The sequence below is a fragment of the Dipteris shenzhenensis genome, chromosome 31 (genome assembly GCF_047967505.1).
Source record: "Dipteris shenzhenensis isolate YYH24624 ecotype China chromosome 31, Dip_SZ_1.0, whole genome shotgun sequence".
In the NCBI taxonomy this organism is placed as follows: domain Eukaryota; kingdom Viridiplantae; phylum Streptophyta; class Polypodiopsida; order Gleicheniales; family Dipteridaceae; genus Dipteris; species Dipteris shenzhenensis.
The window spans coordinates 1,176,630-1,203,696 of record NC_141626.1 but is presented as its reverse complement, the minus strand read 5'-3'; the positions used below and the strand labels follow the sequence as shown (position 1 = coordinate 1,203,696).

At 45.7% G+C, this 27,067-nt stretch overlaps 1 protein-coding gene across 1 annotated transcript; it reads right to left on the bottom strand.

The window, feature by feature from the left end:
* LOC147880884 (cationic amino acid transporter 4, vacuolar-like) lies at positions 1–22,812 on the bottom strand. Its single transcript, XM_087369829.1, has 14 exons — positions 22,609–22,812; positions 22,235–22,436; positions 22,053–22,137; positions 17,269–17,409; positions 16,949–17,067; positions 13,411–13,507; positions 13,094–13,266; positions 12,799–12,865; positions 12,528–12,686; positions 12,045–12,426; positions 11,850–11,955; positions 731–843; positions 568–643; positions 1–317 (listed from the first exon to the last, which is right to left on the bottom strand). The coding sequence occupies exons 1-14, from the start codon at positions 22,757–22,759 to the stop codon at positions 164–166; spliced, it is 2,025 nt and encodes a 674-aa protein (XP_087225955.1). The 5' UTR covers positions 22,760–22,812; the 3' UTR covers positions 1–163.
* Positions 22,813–27,067: the final 4,255 nt, after the last annotated feature.

Here is a 27,067-nt window from a genome sequence, read left to right as displayed (position 1 = left end):
GACTTCATGACATGATGTTTCAAAATTATACATAATACAATTTGAAGTTGCCTAATTAGCAACTTTCTCCATAAATGATTTGCTGTGCATAGAGAATGGCAAGCAATAATCTGAAAACTAAGGAATAAACGCTCCTCTGTAAGACTTTATATGTGCTCTCATGTCAACCCACAGAGATGGAGGTTACAGTGTCTTGACCCATAGACGGGACAACCATGGTGACCTCCTCAGACAATAAACTGTGGTTCATGCCATACATGAAATACACTGCTGCACCAATGATTAACCAGATCCCTACTCGTAACCAGGTTGAAACTCTGTCCAAGAGAGTAACACGTCATTTGAAATCAGGCATTCAATACTGCATTCTGATTTTGTTGACTAAGGTTTGTCAAGGAAAGGTAGAAAACTTAGCAAAGAACATGTGTCCATCAATCAATGAACGGCAGATATTCCACCTCTATAAAAGGTGTAGCATGCAAAGGTTAAAGATACTTTCATGAATTTACTAGCTAACTACTTTCTACATCTTTTGCAATGAGTTAAGATCAAGGTGTAGAAGATTACCCAAGATCCGCAAGGAGGTATACATTGATCAAGATGCTTGCCAAGGGAAGCAATGGCACGAAAGGGCAAATAAAACCTGACAAAAGTGTTTAATCATAGAAAATGAACAAAGCTAGGAATTCGATCCAATTGGTAATTACCAAGACTGCAAACGGACAAGTACCTCCAGAATGCCCGAAGGAATGTCGCCCCTCATCCTGCTCCAAGAGGGCCAGCACAACTGCACTGATTGCATATACCGAACTCCCCACTGACCCTAATATCCATCGCGACCAGCTGTTTGCCACACACAAGTCAATAAGAGGACAATTGTATACTAGCAGGCTGCTACTCCAAACATCAGCACCACAATTGTGCAGCTTTCCCACAGACAAATACCTTGAAATTCTCCGGGTGTGATTTCCCTAAACACTCTTAGCAATTTATCAACATATTTTACACAAACGGTGCAGAAGCTGACTAGGAGCCACTTTTAAAGGGAGCCTTGCAAACTGACTTGCGGGCATATTAGCAGCTTGCTTTGATTTGGATTCCAATTGATGTTTAATTGTTAAACTGGAACTTTGACACCCACAATATGTACTCTCGAAGGGCTTCCACTTCCAACCTTACTGACAAAAAACCATCTGCCCAGTCTTTCCTCATTATTGCAGATATCGAGTTTTGCCAATCATGGATGTCTGGCATATTACCATCTCATAGTCTAATAGAGTGTGGGGTTCTTAATGACCCAAAAATTCATGGAATGACTACACAGACAAGATTCTCATGCAGGATAATGACATTTACAGCTGAAACAGATAGGAGAAATGTGGGCCCAAGTGGCTGGGGATATGAAGTTCCAATGAAATGAGTGTTGGATCCCACCAAATTGAAATAGAAGCTGGAAAAAGAAGAAGATATGCAGTTTAATGGCGTGGAGGATGAAGAAAATGTGCCTGAAATGCAAGGCCGTATGCAAGGAGTTTCCCTATTTGAGGGCTTTCCATTTGGCTGGCGTTTGCTTCGCTGTGTGTGTCAAAAAATAGACCGCAACCTAATGCCAGCCCCGCAGCAGACTGTATCATGGTAAAAGACCTCGACTCTCTCCATAACTCACACCACACTTGGTGTGCAAGTAGATAAACTAAGATCTCGACCATCCACACTGGTACCCACATTAAGGACACTCTAACCCCAGGAAGAAGCTCCCAGGAAATTTGGAGTCAGCTTAGTTGTTAGCTATCTGAAGTTATTGGTAGTCGGAACAATAGAGCATCTCCTGTCAGAAAAGACTTGAGCAAATATGCTACTTTCAAAAAACTACTGAAGTCTTGCTGTCCAAATACAGGCACCAAGGCTGAGAGCAAGAGGAGGCAGCAATCAGCGGCCATATAGCAGCGAGTGTAAGGCTCCATTGTGTGCTCCTGCATGAGCTTCAATGATGGAGAAAGTCGCCCACATATGCCTTATTTACAGGAACTGAAAGGCCAGGGTTGCACTGACCCTAGAGGGCGGACCCTGGGCCAACCAGCTAGCTGGCTGACCACCAACTAGCTTGCTGGCCAATGTTTGTTTGGCTGGTTTTGGCTCACCTATGTGTCTCAAAGAACGGACAGCCACCTAATGCCATCCCCGCAGTTGAATGTATGGTATGGTAAATGATCGACCTCACATTACACTTGGTGCACTAGTCACATCTGGACCAAGTACAGAAAAAAGGCTCCAATAATCGTAGACTGAAGGTACAATACCGTACACATCCAAGGGGTTGTACAAAAGCTTACGGTGCATGCCTCGAACTGGAGCTTCTCACCCTCTTCTACACACATTGTTGCTAAGGCCTGCGTGGATTTGAAAAGGGACTACAATGGCTCTATACAGGAAAGGGGGGCCTTGTACCCTCCTGTTGGACAACTTTAAGGGCCACAAAATCCACCCATTGGTCAGGTCAACTAACCGTCAAAAGTGACATGCTTAAAGCGGTCATAGCTTTTGAACCAGGTGTCGGTTTTCAGAGTCATTTGTATTTCTCAAATTGGAGCAACAGCACCCATTCGTTTGAGAAAATTTTTTGGAGACAATTATATTGCTCCAATATTGTCATTTTGGAGACAATATGATTGTCTAAAAAAAAATTCTAGTATGATATGCATGTGCCCTCTGTGGGGTGGGTTCAGAAGCATACATTGCCTCTACATATTCTTTTTTTTTTTTCCAGAGAAAAGAACTTCTATTAATGCTTGTAAAAAACGATCACACAAGTTGGCAAATACCATAAAGGTGCCAGTTGTGATAATCAACGAAAAAGAAATGCTGGCTGTCAGAAAGACCCTCCTGCTGCCAGAGATCCCAGCTCACTGCGTAGGGATTCTCTGTAACAGGGGCTAACAACCAAGGTGGCGGACTATACAACCATCTGATCCCTCTCGAGGTGATGTCGTAGAAAACACCTGCAGGCCAAGCCTTGCAGAAACGTTCCCGCCATGCGACGGTAGCTCGAGAACCTGGAGAGCCTCGCTCCCAAAAGGCGCGAAGCTTGAAGATGATGTCCTGCCAAATGGCTACCAAGGTGGCCGCAACGGTGGAACGTGGTGCTGGCCCACAACCCAGCTGCAGCAAGCAACCCAGATATTCCATGCCGTGATGCTGGCTACTGTCTCCCACACGCTGTCCTCCGTCGAAGGAAGGGGTCGATGACTAGTGGGAGGGGTCACCTCATGAAACTCAATGCTGTGAATGCACAGGCCCTGAATCCTGTATGCTGGAGAGACCACGTCAATGGGAAAGCCGTGGCCACCCTCTGACAACCAAGCAGCCATGCCCCACATGAAGTCCCTCTGCGTGCCCTGAAGCCTCGCCACGATCAGAAGCGCTCCTCGCCATATCCTATGTGCAGCTGGGCAGCTCCAAAGGCAGTGTGGGATCGTCTCCAAAGCCCCAATCGTGCATCTATGGCAGCTACCATCCACCCGCATCTGCTCCAAACAAGGGCCAATAGGAAGACCTACATGCGCTATCATCTAGAAAAAGTAGGAGATCTTCCGCGGTCGGAGACTACCAGAGGTCTGTCCAGAACCTGGATCTCATCTCTTGAGGTACCTGCTGCACTGCCCAATGCCTCTCTCTCAACAGAGTCCGGGCTACCGCCTCCATCTGCAAGCGGCATCCTATGCGAGTGGTATAAGAGAAGAAGGGCACATCCTCCTCTCTCTCTTAGTGGCCTACTCTGGACAACCAGGACACTCACCTGGGTCCCACTGTACCTCACTGAGGGGACGACCCTCCCATAACCATAAGCGCCAACGAGCTACATCCAATTCTGAGATGTGAGAGGGGTCGATCGACCACTCCTTTCCTAGACGGCCCACTACTCTGACCCTATGATCCAAGGCTCCATCCATCTCCGGAGCTCCATCTGTCAGAGACTGCAAGAGTCCACCTGGACCCACAATGTAGAACCGCGCTCGGCTGAGAATGGGAGGGAGGGGGCATAGCTGAATCCGAAGAGGTACCCCTGTCCCTGAGAACTGGCCCAACCACTATGCTGGTGTGCAACTTTAAAGGCCTGCCCACCAAGACTCTGGGATCGCTGCCTCAATCTCTGCCATTCTTAGACCTGCGGCCCAAAGATGTGAGAGGGTCTCTAATCGTATCTCTGCATCAGTCGGGAGTCTCGCCCATGTCCTGAAAGATTGAGCTGGGCCGCTGTCCCACTGTGCCCAACCAATGTGTAACCTCTGTCCCAGCATGCGACCGTCCTGATCTCGAACCCTCCAAGTGCCAAATCAGAGGTTGTCGTGCAAACTCCCAACTGAGGCCTAGCCCGGATAAGGATCGCTGCCAAACTCTGAAGAGACTCTGCATCAAGGGAGAGCCCTTCCCTATAAGGGGGGCCTCCGAGAAGAACCATCTGTGTGACTGCTGCCACTGACCACCCGTGCAAGGGGTGTTCCGAAGGAGACCGCATTGTAGAAGAAGCTTCCAAGGCTCTGTACCTGGAGTGAGGCCCCTCACTACCAACTTGCCCAACAGGGCTCTGCTTCGCATCTCCGGGTCAATGATGCCCAATCCTCCCTGGGCCTGGGGCAAGATCACTGTCTGCCAGGCTACCCTAGCTCGGGTGTTACGTGTGCCATCCGATCCTGCCCACAGGAAATTGTGCAACAAGTGCCTCAGCTGTCCCATGCATCCTCGGTCAAAACACCAGCACAAGGCTATGTACCAGGCGGTAGCAAGGAGGACCTAGTTAGCCAGCAAGGCCCTTATTGCAAGAGAGAGTTAGGCCGAGCTCCAATACAAAAGCTTGCACCGAACACACTCTAGGACCGGGGAGATTTGCTGCTCTGCTGAAATATCAATGCCAACATGGCAGCCAAGGTATCTCGTTGTCTACCCACTCGGAATCCACTAGAAACCTAGTGCTGAGCCCCAATCATGGATCTCTTGCACCTCCTCTGTCGTTGAGAGAAAGCCGACTGATTTGGTCCAGTTGATCCTGGAGTCTGAGGCTAGACAATACACGGCCAAGGCCTCCCTAACTGCATCCAAACTCCGAGCTGAGCCCTCTACAAAAAGAGCTGTCATCTGCAAACTTTGAGTCCAAAAGCTCCTGCTCTTGCCAAATTAGGAGCCTCACCCTCGTGAGTCCCGCCGACTGAGACCTTAGAAAATACCCTAGGGCCTTGGCCACAAAGAGGAATAAGAAAGGGGCAAGGAGGCATCCCTGCCGAACCGAGCAGGAAAGCGAAAAGGCCTCCCCGGTGTAACCACCAATAAGTATCTGGCTTGAACTACCTGCATAGAGGGCTGAGACACCCCTAATCCAACGATCCGAAAAGCCAAGCCTTTGCATGGTGCCCTCCAAGAAAGACCACTCCACTCTGTCATAGGCCTTCTCAAAATCCAAAAGCAAAATCGCAAGACGCTGAAACTCCTCTCTGGCCCAATACACAGAAAGTAAAGATGTTGTCCAGGATGCTACAATCCTGGACAAACCCTGTCTGCGTTTCATGGATGATGTCCACTAGGTGAGGGCGAAGACGCAAGCTCAAGACCTTGGCCAAGATCTTGTACAGAGTGTCAAGGAGAGTGATCGGTCTCCACTGTCTTAGGTCCGAGTGATCCCCCCCCTTCGAGATCAGACATATCCAGCCACGACTCAGGGTCAAAGGGAGAGAGCCCGAGTTGAAGATCTCCTGAAAAGCAAAGCGGTGGACGGTATGAATGCACTCCTAGAAGCACCTAAAGAAATCCGGGGATAGCCCGTACTTTTGGGATGGAAGAGCCCGAAGGGCCTCCTAAAGCTCCGCATCCGAAAAAGGTGCATCTAACTGACTGCTCACACTCCGAAAGACCACCTCTGGAACATGCGCACAAACTGAATGTCGGGTTGCCAAAACCTGCGGGGACTCCTCCTCGGCCTGGAACAAGCGCCGATAGAAATCCGAAGATCTCCTGCGGATCCAAGTGCATCTGCCCACTAGAGTCTCTCAATCTCTGCAACTGTGTGCCAATTGATCTAGGGCCAGTGGCCTGAAAGAACTGTGCCTGGTCATCTTGTCACCTGCTGTACCCACCGAGATCTAGAGGAGTGGTAGGAGTACTCAGCCCATCTCACCTCAATATCCTGAAGCTCCATGCGAGCGCACTCATACCGGTCTACTAACCACTGCGATTTTGAATCCTGCTCCCAAAGACGCCCAAAGGAGGCCAAGTCCCATCGCAAAGCCCTCTCTCTATCCAGAAGAGTATGACGGCGGTGCATAGTATGGGTGCGAAGCCCCGCCATAGCTGCCTCTACATATTCTAACACCAAATGCCAAAGTTGTGATAGGAAAGGGGCCTGGAAGAATCTCTCGCTAATAGACCCATCCTAACTACTAAGTGTGGTAGTGTGAAATGCTGCGAGAGGGGGGGGGGGGAAGAGAGAGAGAGTATTTATTAATGTTTATGAAAGGTCAAAGGATCTATGAGACTAAAATACAATAAAAGCTAAGGGGTCCACTAAATGAGCACCCATACCCCAAGGTTGATGTCTAGAGAAAATAAATACATCCCATTGCCGCTTCTGCTGCAAGAGAGAAAACCCAAATAAAGGACAATGAGGGGAAGTCTCTCACCATCAGCCAACCAGTCCTCTCTGCATTCGAGTCGAGTGACTAGACTTATGTATGATATCTATGAACCAATTCCACCAGGTGACTAAGAATAGACAAGAAGAGCTCATCTGACAGCGGCTTTGGATCTGGTGAGGCTTGACATCATCGAGGAAGAAAATAATTGATAGATTGTTGCTGATGCTCAGTCTGTCCAGCTCCCTCCCTCCTCTCTAGGCACGCCATCATCCAGCAAGTGGTACCGTCAGTCACTCCAGTGGTCGGAGATGCTTGCAGTCCTCATGTGAGTGGATGTCCAAGGTTGAGTAGACGAAGAACACTGCCCTTTAGTTTGTTGAAGGCCGATTACATCTTCTCATAGGCTATGGGTTGAGACAGGATGGGCAGAGGGCATTCCACATGAGAGACCTTGATGTGATATGTGGGAGAGAGACACAAAACGAGTATTCCACGTGAGATGGAAATGCTCTTTATGTGATATGCAGGAGATAGAGATAAATGAGCATTTTGCACGTAGATGCCCTGTGTACTATGAGATCCATGGATGGCATCACTATCTATTCAGTAGCGCTTTGGCCGACTTAGAGAGTTCTTGGCACATCTTGATCAAAGTGTAACCACTTTTCTTCTTGAGGCCCAGAGGCATAGAGATCAGCTCATGTGAACATAGAGGAGAGCACAGGAGGGACCGTCAGAGCTCAATTCAAGTATGACCGCGGCTGTTTTTTTGTGATCCAAGCCAGGGTTAGCAAGGGAAGAGATGTAGAAAAGACTGAAAGTGCACAGCTCGACAAACTCGACCACTTCAATCACTTAACAACACTTAGAAAAAAACTTCAACAACAACGACAATGAGGCTAGAATGCCCCTGCTCGATGAAAACATGACACAACACGCCCACTGGCCCCAAATGCCTTGGTGCTCCTTTAGGTATTTATTTAATCCTTCTGAATGGAAATGCTTTACACCAGGGGTTCACCCCCGCATTGTTCTTCTCTGCAAATCCTCTATTTGTCTTCTGGTCATCTAATCCAAGTGCACCACTAGAATCCAACTAGCAAGGCAATCTTAGGCATGCACTTCTGACCTCACCCAACTGAAACGCATTCACGCATCCAATCCACTGCTCAAAGCAGCCTCAAGGCTATCACATGCATCCACACTGCCCTTAAGCCTTTTCCCCAAGAACACCCTTGCCTCTGGGTGCTTGCTAGAACCTGAGAGAGACCAGAAAGGACTGCAAAACACAACATATGCACTGCAAGATACTTCAAAGCTGAAATGCAAACAAATAGACGTCGTCCAAATCCAAATACCCACTGTCCGTGGCAGAGGGGCGAGCTCAATCCTCATGCCTATCCATTGGCCAGGCTCCCAACAAGGTGCACGTGACTTCTAGCTTCAAGGAGATGATAGAAAATGAAGAAAGAGAGCGGAAGGGGACAAGAAATAGGCCTAAGAGGACACCGGCTTGCAGATTTGCCCCAAAGCTACCTCGGGATCTGTGCCTCGCAAAGTGCACCCTAGCAGCCCGTACAGCAGCCTCAAGGGCCGCGCCTCAGCTCCGTACAGTCCATACGGCTGTACGGACTGCAGTAAATGCTTCATACCTTGCCTCAGAATCCGCGTCAGCAACCATACACAGCCTCGAGATGTGTGCCTGCAGAAAGGCTGCCTCGAAAAATGTGCAAGAGATGGAAGAGCAGCCATAGCAGCAGCTAGAGCCAACAAATGCAACGAAAAACCAAAGGGGGAGCTTCTACTAGACCTACCAACCTCTATGAGGGTGAGGGGAGAGAGATGGTAGGTGGTCGAAGGGCATGCACCCACATGCATGACACTTGGCCCTTGATTAAAGTTCTTACCCACTTGACCAAGGACAACGTTGGGTAGTCCTTGGGCCCAACTTTTAGACCCCTCTCTAGAGCCTTTTCCTTGCCCCTAGGACCAGTGGTGCACCTAGACTTTGCCCCTAGGAACTTCTAGGAAGTGTGCACTTCCCTAGCCAGTCCCTCATGGCCAAACCACTACATCATCCACGTAGATGAGCATAAACAAAGCATACCTTGTGGTTTGAACCCCTTCCTTGATGTGTCTTCTCATCCCCTCTTCCAACTCATCGATCAAAAGATCAAAGGGTAGGCAGTTTTGTTTAACTCCTATGTCACTCGTTATTACGGCTTTCCCCTTGGAGCATGGCCCATCCACTAGCAGCTGTGTTAACTCAACTAGTACCTTTCCATAGAGTCAGTATGTGGCTTCTCTGAGTTCTTGAGGAAATTTGAGCTTTTCTAGTCTTTCCCATAGCCTCTTAAGCGGTCCTATGTCGAAGGCTTTCTAGAAATCTATGAAGCAGATGTAGACAGCCTCTTTCTTACCTTTGACTCCCTAGTTGCAGCCCTTATGGCAACCAGATGATCAACCATAGAGTGCTTCGGACAAAAGCCTGCTTGGGATGGTGCCCTCACTCCTTGTTCCTCTGCCCATTGATTTTCTGCTCAAGGATAGTGATTGTCCGATAATTCTTTGCCATCTTGCTATCTCCCCCCTTACGGATTGGTAGCATCCTGCTTATCTGCCAACTTAATGGAAACCCTTCCTCTAGATCCATATTCATAAGCCTTGCAAACATTTTCTTTGTTTTCTTTTTCTTACGTTCCGGCCTGGCAATCACCAGTAACATCCCTTTGTACATCTGTTGACTTCCTCATTGAAGACGGCATGTTTGAGTCCCCACTGGAGGGCCATACTAAAGATACGAGAGTGCCCATGGCTAAGGCCATAATGTTACAGAGGCTATGGGAGAAATGCCCCCATGAGAGGATGGGTGCTATGGGATCTGTTATTGAAGGGATTGCTGTTACGACTGTTGTTTCTGGAGTAGCATGGCCTCCTGGAACTGCTGCAAGGCTGCCTGTCACTCTGTTGCATCAATGGGGGCTGTTGGAGATGCTGTGCAGACAGCTGCTGGGCAATGCAGGTGCTTCTACTGATGCTACTGGGAATTCATCTGTTCTAAAGACTACTGGAATGAGGAAGGAACGCTCCTTTACATAATATAGGGCTGCTGGAGGGCTGACACAATCCGTGGCCTGCAGACTGACCCAACTGGTGTTGCAACTGCCAAGCAGTCCACGTGTCACTCGACTGCTGCTGCGGAGTTCTGACCAGTCTTGAGCTGCTACATGGCAGTCGGGTACCTGCTGAAGTTGCTCCACTTGCTGCATACCACTTTGCAGCCCTGCACAGGCTGCCATATTGTACTGTCTTGCTATCCTGTGCTGCTGATGTCAGCCGCCATACAAGCTGATGTCATCCTGGCCTTGCTTAACCTGCTGACTAGACTGCTGCTGTGGGCTGCAGAAATGCCATGTAAGCATCCATCCAAGGGGCTGCAAATGCTGATGACAAAAGCTCTTCCCCTCCATCGATGTCATAGCACAGCAGTCCTTCCCCTGCAGAAGGGTATCTACATCAAAATAGTTGGTATGATTTAGGCAATGTTGGTACTCGAGACCAAACAACAACTCCCTGACCAAGAATACACTAGAAAAGACTGGGGATGTTTCTTGTCTGCCATGAAGAGGAGCTCTTTGAGTACCCTGTATAGTAGTAACTCCAAAGAATTATGGATGAAGCTTCTGCCCAATGCTTGGCTCAACAAGGCATAAACCCTCTGAAAATCCCCTCTGTCCCGAACCAAACAGCTAATGGCACAGCCCAATTTCTTCTCAAGGAAATAAACGTGTGACGGGTGAAGACGGGAGCCGAGCCGATAAGCAATGAAGTAGGGTAAGAGTGGCTTTTGCTTGTATGGTTCACCCAATCGTCTGAGGTTCGGGGTTACAGTTATATGCTATCCCTTCACAAAACTGCTCAGTTCAAGTCCAAAGCAGCAAATAGACAGCTCCAAGATGATCCACGAGACCTAGCTTTCACAAAACAAAGCTGAACCAACTCCAAACTAAGGCAAAACAGAGTGAATCCTTCAAAAAACTCTGCAACCAGCTCCAAAATGAGGGGAGATTGACAAAAACAATTAAGCGTATCAAAACAAAGGTTGACCAAAAGCTGGTCACCTCTCAGAATCCATATAGCAGTGAGAAAACAGGTCGACTAGTCTGAGCACAGCCTACAGAAGAGCAAAAGCAAGTTCAACCTACTTCAGAAAACTGCCAGAAACAGGCGCCTAGGGCTGAAGTATAAATTTGAAGCTGTTAAAGGCTGAAAACAGCTCCAAACAAGAAAAAACCAGCCGACACAAGGAATCTGCTTTGAAAAAGTAGTACAGGCTTGTAGGAGCAGCCGCCTATGCAGGGAGAGGCTCCAGGAGCTCTCAGAAGTTGAAAAACTGGCTGCTGTCCACAGAAACGAGATTTGGCTCCACTTTCTTTTCACAACAAAAGTTGAGGTTTTTGCAACAAAATTGCTCCACGCGTGCAGGGAAGGTGCTTGGGGAGCAAGAGAAACTTGACCAAATGTTGGAAATAAAACGAGAGAACACAAGAGAATGGAGCTGAAGGAAGCTGAACTAACATTGCAGCATACAAGACTGAAGTACAAGAGTAGGGTAGTCATAGAGACAAACCCTAGGATGGACCCTAACTAGGGTCAAAATATGTGTAGTCACTAACTCACTCATGCCTTAAGGAGACCAGTTGCTCAACTGGCTGTTTGCAAAAAGGCCCTTTCAACCGTGTTAGGCAAAGCTCAAGCCAGCAGGGGTGTGTTTGTGTTTGGGGCGGGGGGGGTGTCACGGTAGGAAAGGAGCTGCCAACAGTGCGGCATCCTGACGGTGCACGAGGAGGAGGAGGATAATGGGGGGTGGAGCAGAAGACAGGAAGGGGTGTAAGGAAGGCGGCAGGGAGACAGCGATGGAGGTGGAAGGATAGGTATTTTGGACCGGGGGGGAGGGGGTTGTGTAAGGCTGGAGGAGATAAAGGGAAGCAGAAAAGGCCTCTGAGGGCATGGGCACGGCCGGGGAGGCCACCAGAGGCGGAGATAGGAGAAGGGGGAGGAGCTAGCTTCTCAAGCAGGCGAGGAGAGCTTTCTTCGCTCTAACCCATTACATACCCCAAACACATGATATTTCAACACTTTTGTTGAGGGGCCTCCTGAAGCTATCTTGCAGCGAAAGAAAAACATCATAAAACAAGCAAAAACAGTCTTCCTTCCTTGGCATACCTTGGAAGCAGCTCTCCACATGCACCTATGGCAATAAAAACAGCTCCTATACTTGAGGCCAAAATGCTCATTGCCGCAGCCCAACGCCGATTGCCATCAGAATTACCTGCAAGCTTATATGAACAGTCATTTTACTCCCATGATAGCAATAAAGGTCATTCCTATCTACTCACTCTGATTTTCAAACAAACTTACTTGGAATGCCCTGCCCCTTTCCAAGGAGGGTCGTATTCTCATAAGAACCAAGTTGCTGCACATGGTCTTCCTCAAAAACCTGGGAATCCTGCAGGTTTGCATTGCTATTGACCAATGTATTCCCACTTTGAATGGGTGGGGTGGCTTTAGCAGAGGCTTCAGATAATGCAGGTAAAACTGAAGACTTGGTTTTGGCAAGAGCTGATGCTCGATTATCCCCTAACTTCCCTTCAGGGTACGATTGCATGGAAGGTGAAAAGGTATGGCCAGCAGTTATCGCTGTATAGGCTGAAATACCAGTTGCATCAGGTGGAGGCACATATCTAAGAATGAGAATAGATATTCCCACCACTGCAAAAGCAAGCAATGTTCCAACACTAACCTGACAATAGGTATAAAGTTAGCACCCACTGAAAAAACAAGAACCTTGAGCAGACTTGAACTGCAAAGAACACTTGGGACCCACATCAAGGGTTATCTTACCATGCCAGACAGTGCATCTACATTCATAAAGAAAGCCATAAGCATAGCAACCAACCCAGTTGCAAAGGTGCCATATATAGGAACCACTGTGGCCTTGCTGATTTTCAAAAAGAAAGATGGTAGCAAGCCATCGCGGGCCATGGCCATCAAAATCCTTGGCTGCCAACAGAGGACAAATAGTACCACAATAAACAAACAATAATCATATTATTCACACAAAACTCCACTCAGCATATCTGACTTGAGAGGGTAACTCTCATTATCCCCCAACCTGGGGAAGAAGAGACCCCATGAGGGTGGACGACAATGCAGCCACTGCACCAACTGATACAACATACCTGCAAAGGCAAAATAATACATGTTAACTAAAGACAGCTGCCAAAGGTATGAAGAAATAAAGACTCTGTTTTAAGGAGGCCATTTATAGCCATTACATATCAGCCTGTAGCTCATACATAGTCCGATAAGTCTACATAAGTTTATGGACACTTTGGAGTTAAGAAAACAGAAATCCATTGAAGCTAAAAGAAATGAATGACTTGCTGTACAATGGAACAGATATGTACATTGCCCAATTCATTCCATATCTTGAAAAAGCAGCTGAAATAGGGGTGTCTACATCCATCTCATCATAAGGCACAATGCCCACAATGACAGCTGAAACCAGCATATAAAGGCTTCCACATATTGACAATGCAATGCCAATTCCAAGAGGCAAGTCCCGCTGGGGGTGCTTCACCTGCATATGAATTACACTTGACAAATTACTTTTGCAAAGTTAATCTTTGCTCAATGGGAGACACGTAAGCTGTGTTCTTCTATGACTCAAAGATGCAGACTTTTAAGAAGCCTCATTTTACTCAACACTTCAATACCATCATACCTCTTCAGCAGTGCTGGCTACAGTATCAAAACCAATGTAAGCAAAAAAAACAGTAGCTGCTCCTCCAAGCATGCCATTAATCCCAAAAGGAAGGTACCTGTATTGAGACACCAAGAAGTTCACATTTTTACTGATGTTCCCGAAGATTAACATGTGACTTTTACATTGGAGCAATTTGATTAAAAGGCCATAAATCCTAGATGATAAACCATTACAAAATCATAAGGCCTCTATTCTAAATGCCTAACCCAATTCTTATGCCATACGCCCTATCAGTATACCTTGAGGAGCCCCACCCAATAAACCCTAGACTCTGAAAATGAAGGAAGCTAATTGTGAACCTGAAGTCATTAAATTCTGATCCCTAAATTTTACTTTAGCAAGTCAACTTACTTTGATAGAAGACAAATTTGAGGTCTTATGTGCTTTTGTGCAAATACTAACTCCTCAAAAAACACCTTCCCTCCCAGTAAATCCCTTTTTGTGAAAGATCATTGCCATTAGGACCCTATCATGGATACGATGTGCACATTTCAAACACATCACTGTCGAGATCATGTTCAAAGTCGTAGAACTATGCTGCAAATTAAGCTAGAGGCCATCCCCCCCCTGGCCCCTCCTCCTCCTACTACTACTCTTATTCTTTTATTTTTCTCCTCCCCTTTCTACATGTCTTGCAGTGCACCACCCCTTCCCTTTCTCCTCTTCTCCTCCTCCTATGGACATTACCAATCCTTAACATTCCATACGTTCATAATTGGATAGCTCAAACGACTAAATCTTGTAAGCATTCATAGGGATCTATCAAGACCTAACTCTATCCGTAAGGGCCTACTTCGTACACCATCCATATCCTTACAAGCCTACAAGATGGAAGCTTCCTTAAAGTCGGTCCCATATTGGGTTTGGCTAATCTTAGGAAATGCATTAACCTTAGCCTTCCATATGCCCCATTGTTAGAATAGCACTTAGCCTTCCATATGTCCCATTATTGAATAGCGCACATGTATTAGGACTTGTAAGAACCAAATAGGGAACCAATAATAATCTATTAGGACCATGCCTATAAGGTCCTGTAATAACTATGGCTATATTGTATAGTCTATGCAAAACTCGGCACCCGAATGAAAACATGAATGTAAGAGCAAGTAGCAATTGGGCGCTTACTTTTCTTAGAGGGTAGATCATACCTTATTTTGTCCATATAAACATGTACGAGGAGTATATCTATGGAGGTAATTCCCTAGAAATTGGAACATATGCTCCCACATGTTTTTTAAGCAAGGACACTATGAAATACATTGTGAATCTTGGTAGAGGAAGGCAGGCCCCCAACTAATAAGCCAAATCACCCACCTTCTTAAGAATTTTGTAGGGACCACAGAATCTATTAGCAACTTTGGTGTTGATATTACCTTTCAATGAAGCATATCTATGCTTGTGCAACCTGAGATATGTCTTCTCTTCTGATGTGCATACTCTTTCATCCTAGACTATGCCTTGCGCAAATTGTCATTGGCCATCTATAAGACTGCATGCATCCTTTCTAACTCAACCTTTGCATGCTGATTGAGGAAAGTTTGATCTTTAACTATAGAGAGTAGCTTAACCTTACAAGCATATAAAGCTTCAAATGGAGAGAGGCAGTCGATCAAGTGAGCGATGTCAAACGAGCAGAACCAAATTAGAGCGAGAAAAAGAGAGCGAAGCAGAAATGGTTGGGCTACTAAACATAATCTCATTGTATGTATGTAATCATTAATAAAGATTTATAGCGCTTCCTCAACATTGAACATGATTATAACATAATATTGCAAGTGCACATTAGTAATAGTGTTCTATATTCTCATGACCTGAGCTTAAATAGAAATGGTTTGGCTATCAACAACAGGTACTATATAGATGAAGTGCATCACTTTAGAAAAACATAACCTCACTACATATATGTACTCATCGTTAATAAAGCTTGATAGTATCACCACAATTTTGAAGATGATTATAACATAAGCTTGCAAGTCTACATTATTGATAGTGTTCTTTATTCTCATGAAATTAACTTGCATAGAAATGCTTTGGCTACCAATAAGTAGTATATAGTTGAAGTGCATCATTCAATAAAAACTTCAACATTGAACATGATCATAACATGTTATTGAAAGTCTACCTTGGTAAAAGTGTTCTATATATTTTCATCAGAAGAACTTGCATAGATTTTATTTGATTGTTTTTGTCCCAATGTATAGATAGAGTTCTAACATGCTTCCTATTACGGGCAGCCTTGCTCTAAATCTGGTGCAAGAAGCTGGTTAAAATTCCATTAAATTCACACTTTGCTGCATGAAATTTTACTAAATGGTGCAAAAGGTCATGATAATCATCTAAATCGTGCCTTGCCATTTGTTTTCTAAATTCTCATGTTTTGGTCCAAAAGAGGAAGCGCGTTAACTCGCTTCTTATTTTGGCCCAAAACATGAGAATGTTTTGATTTACAAATCCAAATGGGGTCATGTTACATATAAAAACGAATGGCAAGGCATGATTGAGATGATTATCATGACCTTTTGCACCATTTAGTAAAATATCATGCATTAAAATGTGAATTTAATAAAAATTTAGCCGATTTGTTGCATCAAATCTACAGGAAAGTTTACCCAATCGGGACCATGTCAATATGTTGTCTATTTTGGCTTCTACTATTGATTTCTATAAGCAAAGATTGATTCATTTTTGAACTAATTCATTTTAAAGAAAGGGATATAATTACTCTTTAGATTTTGTTGGATTGGTGGGATGTAAGAGTGAGTCATTCAGGAGGGATGAAACATGGGTTTTGTTCCAAGAGTGAATAGAATTTCAAAAACCAAGCATTTGCATATGCATGTAATGTGGACTATTCCATTCAAGGAGTCTTTACTAATGATGCCTTGGCAATGACATACGTCCAACTCTCTCATGGACTTTTGAAGAGCTTATATATTTTTGCTACTAAAATAGGGGATTTGTCAATCTATTATTGTTTTGATTTGATTGTTTTTTTTGGCTCACTCACTTTTCCTTGCTCGCTTTTTTTGGTTCGCTCACTTTTCCTCGCTCGCTTTTTGGTAATCCTACCTGTGGCTGACCTGGCCTAAGTTGCACCAAGCAGATAATCACAGGGCAGCACTGTAACACTTGCTTCCATGAAAATCTACCTCATCCAAAACTCTTCTAAGCATCCAGACACCAGCTCTACCTCATCCAAAACTCTTCTGAGAATGCAGCAGCCCAATGAAACGGTTACCTCATGCCTGTCCGTGTTTTATAGATCTTTGAAAAGGCCCAGGCCTAGTGGTCATATTCGACTAGCACAGTTGGCATTTATATGTACGCTACTACCCATATAGCCACGTATTCCTAAGGGACTTCTCTTAGCCCCAATAAATAGCAATTAGTTGAACTAGAACTTATTACTTACCAACAAAACAACAGTTGCTATCATTTGCAGTAGACTCAAGTTACATCTGACATTGTCAAAATTTGTTATTGAAGAAATGCTCACCCGTCAGCTTGTCTATATCCAATCCAGTCTGTCTTAAAGCCAATAGCTGCTCCAACAGCAATCACAAATATAAGAACGCACACATTGGCAGAGGTCACAATTGCTTGCACCATGGCACTCTGTCAATCCAAAAGAAATTTGTATCAGAAAAACCACATGCATGTCATACAAGAAGCCACCTTATCCTTGTTACTGTCACTCAAGCAAGCAATTCACATAAAGACCCGAACCTCAAAACATTACAAACAGTAGATTTGAACCTTACGCAGTGAAAAGAAATTAAACATATTGGCACTTCACATGACGAGTGCAGAAGATACCTCTTTTACTCCAGCAGAAAGTAGCAGTGTAACCAGAATCACAAGAAAGGCAGCACAAGGGTCAATAGTAATATCAGTTCCAGAAATCTCTCTTTGAATTAGCCACACAGGCAGGTTGTCTCCTCCTCCAAATAGTAAGGCCTGATTACATCCATTGGCATGCAATCAGTTGAGTTTCTCACCAAGACATTATAGCTGGTCAAATTCAAGATTATTGAAAATCAACCCACATTCCATGTTCCTTTTGTATGCTCAATCACAGGCTAGCCACAGCCCACCATAGTGTCTCTTCCAGTTCAATAGTGCCAGATAAAGTGTTAAGTGTGAGTGAGTGTGTGAGTATGTGAGTGTGTGAGTGAGTGAGAGTGAGAATAAGGGTGTGTGTGTGTGTGCGCCCACGTGCGCTTTTTGTAATATAAGGACAAATGGATTTCACACATAAAAAAGTGTGCACGCGCTTCTTCAATGCCTCTTCATGTTTGACTCTGAATTGTGCAATCAATTTTGGTGGCCTGTATTCAGTTTTTCTTGCCTTTGATGATATTTGATAAGAAAGAAATTACTTCTTTCAGATAACTGGAAGAAAGGATTGGTTAAGCTGATCCGCAAAAAGCGTATTTGTCAGTCTTTTACTGATTGGAGGCCTATCACACTCATGCCAGTCATTTATAAGGTGGTTGCTAAAATGGTGGTTCCTTGTATGGCATAGCTGCTGGCTTGCACGTAAATGTTCAGAAGTCAAAGCTTCTACCTTTGCATTCTAAAGATTGGCATAGCCCTCTTTGGCCGGGGCAAATTGTTTTGCCCAATCAGCTTGTTCGTCGTCTTGGCTATCTCCTGGTTTGGATGATCACAGCTGTGAGTAAATAGATTCGGTACTTGCAAAGCTCAAGAAGAAACTGGAATATTGGAAGTTAGACACTTGCCTCTTCATGTTTGACTCCGAATTGTGCAATCGATTTTGGTGGCCTATATTCAGTTTTTATTGCCTTTGATGATGCTTGATAAGAAAGAAATTACTTCGTTCATGTCCACTCTTATGAAGACTTTTTGACGTTCAAAGCATGGCCGTTAAGAGTATCAGATTGCTCTCTATGGAGCACCTCTGTGGACACTTGCTTGGTAATTTTTCTTTTACCTTTCAATTTAAGCTTTCTTGCAGTTTTAGTTACTTTATGGAGGCTAGGTCTAGCATTTGAGCGTGCACCTGCTTGCCTGGGGTTATGGGCATTCGTGACCCACAAGCGTGATGACTTCTCTTTGAGAAAGGACATCAGGAAATCACACCCCACCTGAGTACCCATCTTTGGGACCAATCAAATGCACAGATTGTAGACCGACCTAGCAACCATCCAAGAAAATTTCTTAGGGCTTTGGGTGTGAGCCAGAAAGCATGCCAAGAGGCATGGAGATACAAGATAAGACGACAACCAAATAAACCTCTTAATTGAGGTCCATTAAGCTCAAACATGACTTTAAAATATGTCAATGTGTAGGACTACTTGCCAAGAACCCATTGGTGAAGTTAGAATTCAATTTTGACCACTTTGAAGTTTTAGGATTTTTTAGGTGACACGTGGCAGACTGACACGTGGCAGGCTGAGCTGGCAGCAAGGCTAGCGGGCCCAGCCACTTGGCCATACATGAGGGGATGGGTGGCATGCAAGAGGGACAAGTGTGGTGTCCAGGCAAATATGACTTGACTCCGGCCTTCTTCTGGAGCTTCTAAGAGATCATTATTCCTCCTCTTCGCTTAGCCTGTCAGGAGATTTTTGACAGGCTCTCTTCCTCAGTCCTTGAGTAGAGGTTGGATTTGTTTGATCCGAAGGGGGGAGACCGGTCAGACATTCGGCAATGGAGACCGATCACTCTGCTTGATACTGCTTACAAGGTCTTAGCCAAGGTCTTCAATTTGCAGTTGTGGCCCCACCTCATCGACATCATCATGACACGCAAACCGGCTTTGTTTAGGAGCGTAGCACCTTAGATAACATCTCGGAGGTAGTGGACTAGGCCACGGAGGAGTCACAACCTCTTGCCATCCATCTCTTGGACTTTGAGAAGGCTTACGACAAGGTGGATTGGTCGTTCCTGGAGGGCACTATGCAAAGGTTGGGCTTCTCAGACATATGGATCAAAGGGTCTCTGCGCTTTATGCGAGGAGCTCTAGCCACGTGCTCATCGGAGGTCATACGAGCGCGACTTTCTCTCTTTCCAACTCAACTCAGCAGGGCTGCCCCCTCGCACCCTTTATCTTCATGTTCATAGCAGAGGCGCTAGGATACCTCTTGAGGTCAAAAGCGGCGAGTCTCACAGGGATGAAGCCCGAAATCAGGCGAGACGAGGAGCTGCTTGATTCAGAGTTTGTAGATGATACGGCCCCATATGTGGAGGGAACCACAGCAAGCTTGGAGACAGTCAGGGGTGCCTTGGCTATTTACTGTGAGCCCTCTGGCCTCGAATCAACTGGACCAAGTCTATCACTAGAGATGCTTTTTCTGAGAACGTTCCTTTACCTTGGCTAGACTGCAAAAAATAGCCATCTATTGAAGCCTCTAATGTATTTGATGCCATCCATACTACCCTTCACCACTTCAGATTGGCTTCTTCACAGGGGCCGAGGAGACACAGGAGATAAGAGATTGGGAGAAGGCCTTTGGCTTTCACTAGATACTACAGGGGCAAACAACGAGGTACCTTGGATGCCAAGGGGTATTCATATTACAACAAAGGCAAATTGCCCTGGTTCTAGAGAGTGTTCGATGCAAGCTTCTCTACTAGAGCTCGGCCAAACTCTCCCTAGCAGACCGCGCAGCAAATCAGGTCCTTCTCGCCCCGGCCTGGTATATAGTCTCTTGTTGGTGTTTTCACAGAGGTTGCATAGGGCAGCTTAGGCACTTGGAACTTGGAACGCAACTTCTTATTGGCAAGGTCGAATGGCAAGAGGAACACCAAAGCCCGAGTCGCTTGGCAAACAGTGATCATGCCGTAGGCACTAGGAGGCTGAGATGCAAAGCAAGGCCCTTTTGGGCAAGCTAGTCATGCGTGGTCTCGCCCCAAAGCACAGAACCCTGGAAGCTTCTACTGCAGCTCAGGAATATCCCATGCACGGGGGGGTAGTGGCAGCCGTCGCATAGATAGATCTTCTCAAAGGCCACAGGGAAAGGATCCCCACTGATGCAAAGCCTTCACAGGGTCTGGCGAAGACTAGCAAGAGGACTCATCCGAGCTCGATCGCGCTGCAGGGAGGAGTTCGACGTTATATAGCACCCAAAGATCAGAGATCAAGATGGGCTCATGTTGGGTCCAGGACCGGGGTACCCCTGAGGATTATGATTCAGTAGCAGGGATCACTCTGGCTTCTTCCATGTAGGGTCGGGAGGGTTGCTCAAGGTGATTACTGAAGGGGACCCAGAGATGGACGGGATAAACTAGCAGATGATCAGGGTAGTGGTCCGATTGGGCAAGGAGTGGCACATTGACCCCCCTAACATTCCAGAGCAAGATGCCCCCAAACAGCCCCTATGGCTTTGCGAGGGCCAACCTTTGCAGGGAGGTCCACTGGGATCTGAGAGAGTGGTACTGGCCTTCCAGGGTATGCCACACAGAGCGAGTGGAGGAGGTATCCTTTTTCTCCTACACGACAAGGATGGGAGGGAGGCTGCAGATGAAGGCATCGGCTTAGACCCCATTAAGGGAAAGACACTGGGCAGTTCAATAGATTCCATAGGAGGTCAAATCCAGGTTTTGGATGCGCCTTTAATCCAGCATGTGATCGAAAAAGATATCCTATTTCTTCTGATTGGCCCATAGGATCTTGGTTGGAGCATATGCGGGTGGATGGGCGGTGTCAACGTTGCACTAACAGTGTCCTTGAGACGGTACCTCATTGCCTATGGAGCTGCCCCAGAGCACAGAGGATTTGGATAGGATCCCTTCATAATGTGGCCCGATTATAGTGCCTGCAGAGGGCTCTCACCTAGGGAATGGCGGCTTGCTTGATAGAGGAAGGCCATGCTTTCCACATAGATGAGGTTCCTTGTGCATATAGGATCCAGGGACAAAGCATACAGAGAATCGAACTTCACGAGGCAACCTCCCCTGCTAGTCCAGTTCCTCCTTCTCCGTCAAAGGATAATGTGTGGGAGGTGGTGGCTAGCATTACTACATGGAACATATGGGTGGCTTGCTGCAGCCTTGTGATGGGTGAGCAGCCGTGGCCACTCTGGTTGCCATTTGGCAGGACATCATCTACACCCTGTGCTCCACTTGTGAGCACGAGACCCAAGTTTCTAGGGCGACCACCACAAGGCGGGCATGTCTCTGCAAGGCTTGGCCTGCATGTGTTTTCTACGCATTCATCCTGCAAGGGATTTGCTGGTTGTGTAGGCCCCCTCCCTGGTTGTTAGCCCCTGTTCCACAGATTCCTAGGCAGTGAGGCAGTGAGCTGGGTTCTTTGGAACAGGCTGGTTTTCTCTTTCAGCCAGATTTTTTCTGTTTCGCCCATTCTCAGCACCTTTGGGGCTGTTGACTTGTATGTGCGGAGCTTTTTCCAAGCATTAATAGAAGGTTCCTTTCTTTGGGGGGGGGGAAAAATGAAACAAGACCATGATGAAGATGGTAAATAGATACTAAATAAGGCCATGGTGTAGATTGTAAAGTCATACTAAAGATGACACGCCATACTGGACATGACAGAGCTATACTTGACATAAGCAAAGCGAGCCATCCTAATTGAACGTTGCTATAGACACGGATTTCCTAAACCCTTAAATGGGACACACCAGATTTGGAGATATGCCTCGTGCGACGGCAGCTCCACCTACTGTGTACTCCAGTATTAAAGCCCAGCCGATCAACCACGCAACCCTGAACAAAAAACAAATATTGCCTCCATATCATACATTACATAAATTTCCATTATCGTGATGATAATAACCTCGCCAATCCAAAATGTGCACTTTACCCTTCTCCGACACAAATGTAGGAATAATGGTAGGCGCTGCCTGCAGATGGGCAACGACTCGCCAGTTCTGCGTAGCAGAAAGCAGAAAGCGCGGCGGCTATGCCAGCGATGAGAAACGATAGAGTTAATGCTGGACCAGACCGTTCCCTGGCAACAGTGCCCACAAGAACGTACACGCCCGCCCCTATAGTTGATCCCACTCCTGTGATATTCAGCACAGAAAGCGACGCTTTAATTCTTTGAGTAACAATCAGAGTATAACTGTAACTTTGATTCGTTGTGTAAGCGCATAACCCATAATCCAGAGAAGCGTATAGCAGTGACTCCAAGCTATGGATCGTGATCGACGTGAAAGTTGAGACGAGGGAACTCACCGATGGGAATGAGCTGCAGAACGGAAAGATTCTTCGCGAGCTGCTGGCTTTTGCGCCCAGTTGCGTCTACGTGCTTGCGTCTTTGCAATCTTCGAATCACAGATTCTGGGCTTCCGGAGTGATAGCCCTCCATCTCAGAATCGAAGCCCATAGTTAGTACCCACGATAAAAAGGGAGCCAACTAATGCTCTCATCGAGATTCGAGATCCGCTATAAGAGCGCTCCACATTATTATTCAATTGAATATGAATATGAATATGTATTCCGTGAAGTTAAGGAAATGCGTTGCCTGGTGGGGCCAATCTAGGAAACTTTATAATGTGGCCCCTAACTTGTTCTTGATGAGTGGGGAGTGGGACAAAAATTAACATAAAAGAAGTCGATTAACGTAAGGTGGGGCAGCACAATTAATGTCTCTAGAACCCAAGGAATCTGACAAGTCTCCAGAAGCCGATCAATGAAAGAGGCGCCTCCTCAATGATGAACAGATGGCGATGGTGCAAGCTTCTTCTAGAAGCCTTTGCATCCACCCTGGAGTATAAAAGGAGGAGGGGGGTGATAAATTGCAGGCAAAGAAGGGGGGCTGTGAAAGCCTCCCAAGGACAAGGAGGAAGATAAAGGGAGGAAGGGGTCTCGAGATGGACGGTAGGGGAACGGGAGAGGAGTGGGAGCAGTGAGAGAGGGGAGGGGAAGGAGGGCGGGGAGAGAGGGAGCGCTAAGAGAAGAAGAGAGGGAAAGAAGAGGGGCTTACAAAACTTATTCAACGTCTTGGTCCTCCAAATTTTCAAAAACATAAGGATGGCCCCCCCTCACTTTGAAAATTCAAATTTTCCCATTAATTAGTTCTCCGCTCTCCCATAATGAATCCCCTGTCGAAAATTAAGCTCGTTAACCTAAGTGAATTCACTCGTTCCCCTTTTCCTGAAAACTCCCTCTTTACTTCTTCTCGCTACTAGCAGTCCCTCTCTCTGCTTCTTTGATCTTGCAGGATTGAAGCTCCCTTTGCATTGTCCTTTACCGCTGCACACACCAAGCTTCCTTCACCCAGAGCAGAAGCTTTGCAAAGTATCTTCACCATTCTAGAAGTTTGGCAATTGCAATTAGCCCTGAAAATGTGAAGTGCATTGCCGTGCATAAGGATAGACATGAACTTCCAAACTCTCAAAGGGTGCATTTCTCTGGCCCTTGTTTGCTCAACGATCTATCACTAGCCACACAATCTGATAAAATCCATATGCAACTCCACTTAATTTAGTGTCAACATTGGAGTACAACTATGCTTTAAAGCACATCGGCTATGCATCAAATTTTTATGCCCAACAACATCTCACGGTCCCAGATAATTTCCAAAACCTACAAACCATAGTTGATTGGAATTTGGAATTAGGCAATGCGCTTTTGGATATGGTACGCCATACTACTGCGTCCTCTTCTCATAATGAAGAGACAGTTGCTCCTTGAAGATGGTGATGCGGTTTAGCCTTTTATCACACTAGCCCCTAGCCCCTTCCATGAATTTAGGGCTCTATCTTCTTCTCTACACGACCAGCCTCCACGTCCCCTCTTTCACAGATTGTAAGTTCTTGAGCATCAATCTTTCCTCATGAGAAACTAATGTTACGATCAAGGATTACGATCAAGGAGTTGATTTTCGATGTAGCCGTGATGTGTGTGTGCATCTGATTTGTATAAATTGGAGTATTTGGGAGAGAGAGAGAGGTGGCATTAGATTTTTATAGATTGGAGTATTTGGGAGAGAGAGGTGTTGTAGCAGAGCTACTAATTCATTTCAATAGAGCAGCACTCGGTTCTTTTTAATGGAGTAGTGCTTAGTCCTTTTCCTCTTGCCCGTGTATACAATCCTCCATGAGGAGTCTCCCCCTGAGAGATTCGTGTTCAATACTCTCCATACCATCCCCCTACAGAGTCTCCTTGTATGGGATTCGTGTGATATGTTTATTTATTTAAAAATTTATTATTTACACACACGCATATGCGCACACATGCACACACACGCATGGATTTGGATATGGATATGTTTGGCAGCCTCCCACCAAGTCCCCTCAAGCACCCTTGTAAATTTTGGGCATGCACACTCATCCTCTTGGGGTCCTTTGGAACCTTTGGGTGTGCCTTTAACTGGTGATGATAATGGATTCTTTCTTAATCATATTTGATGTCATGACCACTATACCTGTATGATGATAATGGATGATGATAATTCCTTTATGCCCACTGGTATTTTATTTTGCCCTCGAGTATTTCGAGGAGAGGCAAAGCTAATTACCCCCTTATTGATGGATATTGGGGGGAGTATGCTTAATGGATGTAATCGCACTTTTTTTTCATACAACATTGTAAATGGAAGGGGCACATCGCTTGGACCATTGTTGATCACTTGGTACTATAACAGAACATTAATGCTATGAACCTTGAAAGATTATACATGATTTGTATGGAGGATATTTATATGGATTTCTTGGCCAAAGGAGTGGGGATTTTAATCCTTGTTTTCAAGTCTCGAGGAGCGATTTTATGGACCACTATATGCTAACAAGGGTAGGCGTTAGAGCCCCAATTGCCTAGACTTTTTAGGGCATCTGATATTAAGAATGGGAAGTGGAAGGAGGGGACCATACCCACATACTTTAGGGAACCTTAGAACAACCAAAGTGAAGATGTGGGGAAGTACATCTTCTCCCTCCCTTCCAACTCTCGTGACTGCCCAAAATACACTTAGCTCGAGAAGAGCACACAACTATGGAGCTCGAGAAGCTGCCATTTCCCCAAAGGCCTTGACCTGTAGAAGCATTGAGTCTTGGCAAGTACTTCTAAGTGAAAGCTTGCAAAGATCAGTCCTCACTCAACTCAAGGAACTTTGGAAGGAGTGCGATTAGAGAGTACTTGGCTCAAGAGGGAGCACCCTGCTCATCACGTGGCTAAGACTCCAACCAAGTGAGTCCTATGTTAGAGGACTTTACATCTTGTATTTTGTTGGAGAAACATGCTTTTTTTATCACCGTAGTAACAATAGAAGAAGGAAGCAATATGGAGGATAGTTCCCTCTACGCCACTTAAAGAGGTTGAGTTGCCTGCAGGTGCTCCTATGTCACATGCAGTAGCTTCTTCTACTCAACTCCATGCTCCAACTCAGCTATTGTAGCTTGCATCTCAGAGCCCATGACTCCTTTTCTTCCTAGCACCCAAACTTTTGGCTTCTCCTTCCTTATATAGCATGCTGCTCCATCCTGTTGTGCAGCCTCGTTTCTTCATTTCCTGGCTACTTTCACTAATATTGTGGTCGAGCAAGCTTCGTAATAGATTGACCTCAACTTCGAGCTCAGGTAAGGCCCTTGACGAGCCATCATATGTTGGCATGCATTTTCCACTGCTGAGCACACTGGGATACCCTCATAAATCATTGCTCACGACTACGTGGAAATACTCAGCACAATAGGATAGCCTCATCAAAACTTTGCTACATGGATGCTTGAACATCCTTATACGTTATATTGCTGCTGGTGTGCTTTCACTTTTGTAGTCCCTTTTGTGAGAGATATACCTAAAACTCAGTGTGATTTATAAGCACATAGGAGCCACCACACCCGTCCATACTGTGGTGCAAAATGTCTCTCTTGGCTAACCATGTATGGGACAAATAAGGCTCTCTTTATTGTGAGAAGTTTTGAGTCATGCCATGCTACTAGCAATGCTATTTTCTTGGGAATTGTGGCTTTCTTAGCCTTTACTCTAGGACACATAGTGCTTTTCCTCATTTCTCATCTGATAGTTATTGGCTTTGATGGTGCTAAATTAGTAGCCCAACTGTTCTTAGTATGAATCGCATTATCCCCATTAGTAAGGTAGCAACAGGGCTCGTGAACGATCTTGCATTTTTACCATATGGTTCAACTAGTGGGAATAACAATTTTGTGGACATTGGCATTGAAGGTTTTACATATGTTTCGAGTATGAAGGCGGTTGAAAATTCCATGGATGCTTTAACAAAGGCTACGGCCTATTCATTGAAACTTTTTGATGCTGCAACTATCAGTGGTTGGCTACAGTGTTACTTTGATGGCTATCAGCTTTTACTTTGGGCTCGTAGCCCTAATCAAGTATTACAAGATAGAGTCACTCACTTTAGGGAAAATTTGTGGTGTAGCTTCTATGGTCCCCTGTTGCAAGACATGTCATTACAGGGTTAATGTATATGATGATGATGCTTAAAGTTGATTTCCTTTTGCTTATAAAACTTGGATTTTCCCCCTCCTTGTGTGGATGGTGGTGGTTAGATATATGCACCCTTGATATGCTTGGAGGCACCATTACAAACCGATTCAATTTCTTTCCGGCTTCACCTGTACAAGCACTCTTCTTCATTGGCTTGTTGGCATTGTGTATATGCTTTATATAAGCATTTTTGTAAGCTTGCTTTGCGAGGATTGAGTGAGTCCCC